Source organism: Bombus huntii, chromosome 10 (genome assembly GCF_024542735.1).
Source record: "Bombus huntii isolate Logan2020A chromosome 10, iyBomHunt1.1, whole genome shotgun sequence".
Classification (NCBI taxonomy): domain Eukaryota; kingdom Metazoa; phylum Arthropoda; class Insecta; order Hymenoptera; family Apidae; genus Bombus; species Bombus huntii.
In genome coordinates, this window is record NC_066247.1 from 4641234 (window position 1) to 4650977 (window position 9744).

Genomic DNA, 9744 nt, shown 5'->3' on the forward strand with positions numbered 1-9744 from the left:
TTTATTATTTTAAATATATTCGACGGTTACGACAACAAACGATAACTTCCAATAAATCTCACGGTCAAACATTCTCATATCTGTCCTCTACACAACCATTACGTATGGAATACTGCGAGGATCACGTAAACTGTTTGCATGATTTGCGGGCAAATGTATAGAATTTTTTGAAGAATAGAGAAATTGTGGCGTATTGACATTTTTAGTTTGATAACTGAACACTGGATGCCAGATCGAGTATCTGAGACAATTGGACAGTTTTGGTGAGACTATTAGGACTGTAAGATGTGTTAGAATGATTAAAGGGCGCAAAAGGTACTGGCGAGTTGTCTCTTTTAACGTAAGATCGAGCATTTCGAACGATCGGGTATTACTTGGTAGCATTAAATTTCTTTTAATTATCGAGCCTGTCGAGATTATATGCTGGAAGCGCGATCATTGTAGCAGATAAGAAATATTAAAATGTCACGAGTAATTTACGACGAGGAATCTTCAATCTCATAAATTAATACCAATCCTCGTATTGGATCCAATCTATGTTCCTCGTATTTAAATCACAACTCCTAATAAGGTCAACTTTTTTCCCAAAAGAAGTTACAGAAAATTAGCATTAAGAATCAATCTTACTCAACATGTCATTCCGTCGCTCACCTATATGTAGATAGAAATCCAAGTAATTAACCTTTCCATTAAGCCTTAATCACACAACAAAAGCCTACCTTAAAGATCCTAGCCTATGGCAAATATTATATATCACGTAGAAATTAATTTCTCACAAACAGGCCCTTCAAATGTTAAATTTAAAAAAAATCTCAAAAAATATCACGATGATTTGAAGACCGTAACACAACAAAGCGCTACTTCTACATTCATCGCTGCTAACACGCTCCATAATAATCCTCCCCCATCAGTGGCGCGTTTCACGTCTTGTAAATCGCCTCGCGTATAAACGTCCACGCGTGTCCATAAAACGTCCATCGAGGTTTTCCACTTGACGCATTCGTTTTCAAACGATCATCCCCTCGTCCCTTTCGATTCGTCATCGTGGTCATTCGAAGAATCGAAGCGAGCGCATACGCGCGCTCACAATGAGTAAATTATTATTAGTCGTGCCAAGCACACGATCGATCGTTTCTTTTCCTCCATATAATAATTAACTCTTTTCTTAACAGAAACTTGCAAACTAATCCTTTTCCTGGAAATTATTCCCTCGATCTTCCGTTTTTCACAATTACGCGACAAAACCAGCCAGAAATACGTGTATCTTCCTAAAGGAAAATAAATTTACATATAGAGAGTGGGACGGTAATCGTGATAGAACTGGATAAGGAGCGATTTCGCGTGGAAAAACGAGAGAAAAATTTGTTACAGTAAATTATAATAATAAAATAAAAATCGACTTCCAAAGTATGGAAGCATACTCAAACTCGTCTAATTGCAAACTGAACGAGAGTAAATAATCGACCGGGGTTTTAGCTACATTTGAAAATAAGTAGAAACTGTAGAATAGCATTTTTTCACAAGATGCTTCGTTTTCGAGGAAATTAAATTTGAAAATGCAACGTGCGCGTGTACCCGACCAGTTCGTAATTAAACGCGTTTAAACTTCACTTTCTTCAAAACGAAACCTTGCACGGAAGAATTTTATTTCACATTGTTGACTTATCTTCACGCGTACAATAACCTTCTGCCGATCGTTCACTCGTACGTAGTCGGTACTTAGCCAAGCCAAAGCAGATTCGACGAATTTTCAAACTGGATCTTCACAGAAACGAAGCGTCGTGCGAACAAATTTCATTCTACAGTTTCCACTTATTTTTTCGCGTGTTGGCTGTTACCGCCTCATCCTCTACAAATGTGAACGCTTCGTGATAAAACTCTCGTTTCTAACATACGTCGCGTCTTGTACGAGTTTCGTACGATCGAATGATTTACAATCGACTAGCGATCGTAGATAAAATTAACCGTGATACGAACGAACCGATGAGTGGCGAGACACGAAACTCCGTGTGCTTCAGCTTGAAATCGGTAATGTCTTCACACCTTCACAGGTGGAAGAAACTGACGCAGTTGTCGAACGGTATCGTTCGTCGTACAATGCACAGCTACCTGTTTTGCTTTGCCTTGGCTAATTAGATTCCAGTTACAGGTAGCCGGTAATCGCTTGGAGATAAATGGGCGAACTGTCGCGCAACATCTGTCCGAGTGGACGTATGCGTGTTGTAAAACGATAACGAGAATCATCAATTTTACGAGAAAAAATTTTGTTCAACGTTGCTATATTCCTGAGGAATCTTTCCTATTTTTTAAATGAAAGTTTGTTTTATGACAAGCTTGAGTTGCACAAGTATATACAAGTGAATTAAAAAAATCTTATCCTTCAGCGAATATCCTGATGTTTTTCCCGGAATTCGTTAAACGGTATACAATAAATATATTCTTATTCATCGATTCCTTCTATCGCCGGCAAATTTATTCCGTCTTCGAACATTTCGCACGAAAATTCGTATGGTAATTTCTTGCGTGGATAAAATTGATTTAGATCATCTTCAAATTGATTACCTCCAACTATTAAGAATATTCAACGCGATCCCTTCGCTAAAAATTCTTCAAAAAACGGATTCTTTTATTTCCTATATTCTTCTATATTCTGTAAATATTCTATTTATTTCCATTTTTCACACGTACATTAAATCTGCCTATCTTCCTATCGCAATAGAAAGCTTCAACGTCTTTTAGCGAAAATTATTTCCACCACTTGCTCGATTCTCCGCTCTTCGCTAATTCACCATAAGATCGTTCCTATATGATCCTAATCTAGAATAAATATCCAAACTGTTGCTCTAACTCTACAATTAATCGCCTCGGGCAGATCTATTTTTAAAAGTTCAATCACCACGCAACACTACCGACTGCAACCACTAAACAAATAACGCTATCGCTTCTCTTCTCCTCCATTCACTATCCGTTATCATGGATGACTGGATGGAACGCTATCTCGTCGTTACGATATGGCCAGTATCGTGGAATAATTCATAATTGGTCCAGGGGTCCGGTTATCACTCTCGAATGAATCAATTACGCGAACCCGCTTGTTTTGCCTCGTCGTTTATGGCTCGAGATAAGAATGATCGCGTCGCGGACACAACAACGTTACAAAATCTCCGTTACGAAATCTTTGCGTAACCTCTTCTTTCACGGGGTAAAGAAACGCGTGCGTTCCTTCTTATTTACCAGCCCTACGGAATATACACGTAATTATCGTGTTCGTCGTTTAAGCGCGATCGACTCCGATATACGCTGTTTACATCGCGACCAAATCGATAATCTCTCGCGGGCGAACCGGTCGACATAAGGGAAAGGGAGGGAGAGGGGAGAAAAAAGCGAGAATATCGCGCCATGGGGTTTATTAACTTGGAATATGACGAGCTAACTCGCGGATCTCGGCTATTCGCACGTTCCACGCTTATAATTGATTCTTTATTCTTGTTTATTACTTCAGACACATATACGTACATATTTATATAGAAATTAAGAATACGGTGTTTGGGAAAATTGGGGACGTTGCTCGTTAGCAGGCTCGCGCTTGTACCTTTGGAGGGGGCCTAGGTGCAGCGTCGTTACGAGGCATAATTGAGCTTTAAAGTTAAGTTCGAAAACGTGACGCCATAGAGAGCGGGCCGTAGTTGACGCACCTTGCGCACGGTAGAAAAAATAATAATTACACAGGTAAAAATAGGTGTTAATTGGATGTTCACTCTCGTAGGGTAAAGTAAAACTTTCTTTGGAAAGATCATTATTGTCCAAATATATTTTAACTTCCATCTAGAGACATAAAGACAGCCGAAATTGAAATTCATGCAGTGGAAATTTCTCTCTATTGTAAATATAATTTAAGGTTCATTCCAGCGGTCCTGCAGGGACATTGCCTTTTGTCCGGGACTTCCCTCGAAGAGCCGTGAAAATCGCGTAAAGAAAGCGAAGTTACAGATGGCTTTCCGATCGGCAGAATTGCCGGACGATCGCGTGCGAAAGAAACACGTATAGAGAACCAACTGACAACGATCTAACCATGTAAACGAGCCTCCTGCCTTCTTCCTCCCTTTTTTCTTTTCCTCGAAACCAGCAAAAATACCATGTCGTTCGCGCGAAATAATTTTACAACGAGCATATGATTTCGAAACCGTTCGATGGAATTCGTAACCAAGTGTTGCCCTTTCGTCTAGCGATTAACGAGAAAACGGAATAACAGCTTTTAGTATTGCTCGATTAATCGATAACGCTTTGTCGGATAAATATGTTATTAAAAACGACGGCTATATTATTGCGGAGTTAAAGGAATTAATGTAAGTATATGAGATTGTTTTCTGTTCGTTAGATGTTATTTGAATGAACTACTGTTGTATCGCGCAGTCGAAAGAATCGAGAATTAACGAACCGTTGAATAAACAGAGGAAAATGTTTTGACGAGCAAGAGCTTCCTATGCGTTCGATCGGAAAGAAATAATTATATTTTTCGGAAACGCAACTACGTGTCTCGTTCAATCACGTACACGTTCTACGAATTGACGGTAATGTCTTGATCAGTGAATCGGTCGCTCGTTGATATTTCAATTAAAATTTATGTATTAAATATTTCTTTACCTAAGTACGTCTGTATAAGCAACGCGTGGATTGACTACTTTCTTATTCGCTTTAATGCGGTATCTGACGCAAAACATCGAACTATTAGGTATACGTAAACGTAAGTTATGTTCCGTAATCTGCGATCTTGTAATTAAGAAACGATGTCGATTATAAAATTGGACTTTGATGCAGAGGCAACCATTCTAAAGATATACAAACGTCTTACAATCGATCTATTAATTTGTCATATTATGAATATAAATAGTATTATAATATCAAACAAGTCATACACCGTTGCAAGACTACATAATTTTGTAATTATTTAACCATTTTTATTCATCATCTTATCACACCTATCCTTTGGCGTGAAACTAATGGAACACAGAAGCAGAAATATGTCGTTTTATCTGACAAGCTTCGATAAGTTTAAGATAACTTTACTACGAAGCTTGATATTTGCCAGGAAGTCATATAAAACTTGATAACTTTACTATCAAGTTTATTTATGCAATAAAAACAACATTTATTTATTTCTCTACTTGTACCGCTATCAATGATAAAAAGCGATATAGGTACACGTATACGTAAGCATTCTTGCAACTATAAAAACATGAATCGCGTCTTTCGAGTCACGCGAACCAGAAACTGAAAGCTATCATTCCAGGCACTGTGTTTTAATTTCTATCCTGTAGGCAAATTTCGATATCGAGTGTTCTATTTTTCTCCACTTTCCTCTATTTCTATCTAATTAATTACGATGAAACTAACAGCCAGAGAAATAAAATTGAACCCACAGAAAGAGAGAGAGAGAGACTCTCCACTAACGCTCAATTGGTATCATTGGGTTACGTAGATGATCCACAATAGTTTCAATTAAATTACTTAATTTTAGAATACTTTATTTCAACTTACATCGTTTAGTTTAGACGATAAGGTGCAAGATACGCGATATAAATACGAAACTAGATCCGCAAGGATTAAGTAACGTTATTCGAATCAAACTGCAATTGTTACGATCACCTATGATCTAACGATGCCAGTTTCCTCCAACTATTTCCGGGTAAAAATTATTAAGGCCAGAAAGAACAGATACGTGTTTCATCTTGGTCGGAAAAATAAGATAAGCACGCGTAATCTGACCATTGCGCGACAAGCTAATTGTCCAGACATACAAGTACACTGAATAATATGCAATCACGATAATGTTTCTTGCAGCTTTTACAGTTACAGTTCAACCGCGCAAAAACTAGACGCACGAGAGACAAACAAATCGACATAGTCTTTTCTTTAAATTAAAAGAAATAAATACGGTCCTCGATTCTAACCTGGTAAATAATGAAACATATTCAACTATACTAAAAACTGTCAAGACTAAGGAAGAAGCAACATAGCACGCTTACATGTTCTCCAAGTTGAAACAGTCCTTTTGTACTAACCTATCACACCTAATGAACACAACGAAATACACTCAACTATCCCAAAAACGAAAAACACAAAGCTGGGAACTAAGAAGAAGAAAGACAGCTGCGGGACGTACCTCCGGGAAATCTATGAGGGAAGATCCTTCCATGCCTGGACAGGAGCCAAGGATACAGCGGATAGCTGTCTCTAGGCGGTTGATGAGGATGCGGCGGTGGATGAGGTCCACCAGGCGCGCCGCCATGGGGATAAGGTCCGTGCGGTGGTCCATGGGGCGACGCGCCGTGATGCGCCTGAAGGGCCACTGCGAGATTCGCCGCTTGGAAATGTTGCGCCGCGGCCAAATTCGCGGCTAGTGCTAACTGCTGTTGCGTATGATACTCGTTCTGTCCAGTTTGCGGTCCCGTTGGACCGTGTCCTGGTAGCCCGTAAAGAGATTTTAATTGTTCGGCAGCGACCGCTGCCGCGGTTGCCGCGCCAGGCGGCGGTGCGAGGTAATTGGGACTCGGTCTGACGACTCCTGGCGGCGGCTGAGGGTGTGTACCGACGGGAGAATCACCGTGGGATATCCTGTGAGGTGGACTGGGACTGTTGTTCGGCGTAGATCCTCCACTGTGACTGTGAACCGTCGTTCTACTAAAATCCAGGTGGGTGGCGGCGGATAAGTGATGATGATGACCATGGTGGTTGCCGTGATGGTGATGATGGCTGCCAGGATGTGACGGCGTTCTTCGAGAGTTAGGGTACGACTCCACGGAGGAACTTCGCGACACCGGCCGATCGGAGCCCTCGGAATGAGCGCCAGGGGATCGCGTGGTCACTCGACGAGTTCGAGGCGAAGACGAACCCTCGACCACGTCCATCGGGCTGCCATCTCTCTCGATTTCGACCCGTTCTAAACGGTCCAAGCGATCCTCGCGACCCTGTCCACCACCACCGACGATCGAGTCGATGCTGAAGCCGATCTTCGGCTTCGAGGGCACCGGTACAATTGGCGTCGGCGCGAGCGGCATCATCGTACGATTATCGTACGCCTGGCTGATGGACTGGCCACTTCTGCAACACGCGAGGGCTCCAGGTAACTCGGTCGAGTCAGGTCCGCCGCATGCCTGCACCCGCCCCGGTCCCGGTTCCTTCACCAGACCGAGAACGCTTGCCTGCCAGACGTCCAACCACGGGTTACTCCTTGAGAACACTTTGGACGCACTTATCGACGCACTGATAACTCCCTATTTTGGGATACTATCCCAGTTGTAACTTAGCGTTGACAATGTTCTCGATGACAGTTATCGTTCGTTTCTTTTCGTTAATGAGTACATGGTCCATTTGTCGATCTCTTCGCCACACCAACGTATAATATCCTCTTAGTTCACGTATTATTCTACGACTGTTTTCGAAATATGCTACACTGTAGTTTCCACCACCACGATCACCATTGATTCATCGTTCACGTGAGATTCGTGTAGCGTCACTGAGGGATCATCCAGTCGACGATGACCCCGCGCGAGACAAGGAGTAATGTCACCACCGTAACGCAAGAGAGAGAGGCCGCAACACGAAGCGTTTCGCTCACACGGCCGACACACACTGCGATATCCCGGGACCGCGCCTCTCCATCGAGCTGCAGCCCCGCGGCACCAAATTTACTCCGGCCAAAGGAACCACTCGGGCACAGTTGTCCCGAAAAAAGAGCAACTGTGGCCCCAACGAGCGTATCTCGAGACTCCAACGGACCACGGGCTCTCTGACGGATGTTTCTGGCACGAGAGCTTGCTAGTGTTTGAGCAAATTACAGGCTAAACGAGGCGCTCTTGGGTGTTGGTGGGGGCAACTGTTCCTCGGCCGCTTCCCAACCCCACCACCGTGCACCGCCACTCCGCTGGTGGGGATAGAGAATCGACGAAAACTGGGCGGTTCTTCAAGGTACGAACAGCTATACTAGGCGTACACCACTTCAACAGGATTGGACGATTCTTCGAGGTAGAAACTCGCTGGTCGGCACCAGCCACGCTACCGCGATTCCACGAGCAGCGTACGAGCTGCAGTGGGGCGACGCATTAGTCGCCGATGGGCGTTAAACTCACGTTTTTGTCGTGCGATGAAAATGAGTCGTTTAATTAATACGTCTGGACCCCCTACCCCTACGCTCTCTATCCCTCGCCAACTCCCCACTCCTTGTCCATCAGCCGTTTCCCCTACCACCCTTTTCGCTCCGTTTCGTTCGACGAGGTTTTTTCTCTCCCTGTTCGTTCGTTCGTTCGTTCGTTCGTTCGTGTTCGAGGTGCTTTCTTTTTTATACGCGGTAGGCCAGAAGACGACGCCAAGGGAAATATCGCGGAGAATAGGGGAGAGAACATCTTTCGTACACTCTCGACGTAACCGTGTACACTGCTCAGTCGGTATGCTGCGTACAGGGTAATAAGTCGAAGTGAAGGTTTAGGTGGGAGGAAGTTAAACGAGCTACCAGTAAGTAGGTTGAATCGAGCTTCTGCTTCGCGAGATTCTTCGCGCGAGATTGCACTTCCTCGCATCCTCTTGGCCTGGGTCGAAGTCTTCGTTATCGCAGTTTTTTACTCGTCGAAGAACAAAATGTTCGTACGTACGTGTTGTTTTATCTCAATGGGTATCTTTTAGCTCGTATAATTCCTCGCGAATGTCTTCGTCCATGCAGTTCACCTTCGAGTATTTAGTCTGTGACATTTTGCCCCGCTTCTCTATTCTTTTCAGTCTCCACGACTGAAAACGTACAACTTCTCTTTTCGATAGATCGATAGTCCGCAGGTTTTCCGCAGTTTCGTTTATGTTGCGGAGTACGTATATACTTTCGTCAAAATTGACGGATAGGCAAGATGCAATATAAACGTAAACTATTCACAAGATAACACGTTGTGCGAACCACATAGGTAAGTTAGCTGTAGCTAGTAGGAAAAAGCGGAACGTCGCATCTTTCGTAACGTTGACCTGCCCTGCTTACGTAAACAACAACCTATCCGTTTCGAAAAACAAGCGAAAAGCTCGATCAAGCCAAACTCAAGCTCGTCTAACGAGTTATAAAAAATATCGAATCTACGTACAATTCTGTACGAATCTTCGTTACAGTTTCCAATTTCCTCCACGCGTATCCCCGATAAGATGCTACCAACGTCCACAAGGAAGAAGAGCAAAAACGAGAAATGAAAACGTCGAGTCAAAAGAGCCAAGAGACGTGGTCGAGACGAGATGAAGTCGAATTAACGTGGATTTCGAAACGTCTTTTTTTAAGAAACACGAATGAGGATACTGATCGTTGGTTTGCTCGAGGTTCGGTTATTACCAGTCACATGGAACAAGATCGAGATATCCAACTTTCTAGATCGACTCTAATCGATTGGAAGGTGATTACTGGAACAGATCACGATATACAAGAGTCTCGGACGTAATCGCGCAATTAAGGTGTCAGAGCGTGTACGGTGACACTTTCTTCGACCCGAGCCCGCGAAACCCGAGAGGCAGAAGTGACGTGTCCTGGTTAATGTCTGTGTTTAGGCCTTGTTTCGTTCTGCCTAACGATCGACTCGACACGGCGGGACTGTGTCGAAACTGGCGGCGAGAAATCGGCCGGTCGAAACACGGGAACGCGATCGTTACGCGATTCTTTGCGCAATTTCGCCGATACAAGCGTCCAGTTTGTAGTTCTTCGAAGAATTTCGGCCGTAAAAG

General features: G+C 43.2%; 1 protein-coding gene across 1 annotated transcript in view; it reads right to left on the reverse strand.

Annotated features, from left to right (window-relative positions):
- Positions 1-7838, reverse strand: part of LOC126870786 (homeotic protein empty spiracles-like) — a 55020-nt gene extending 47182 nt beyond the window's left edge. Inside the window, exon 1 of the mRNA XM_050628821.1 lies at positions 6164-7838. Coding sequence (XP_050484778.1) covers positions 6164-7061 — 898 coding nt within the window. The 5' untranslated portion in view covers positions 7062-7838. The remainder of the gene's footprint in view (positions 1-6163) is intronic.
- Between the last annotated feature and the right edge of the window lie 1906 nt (positions 7839-9744).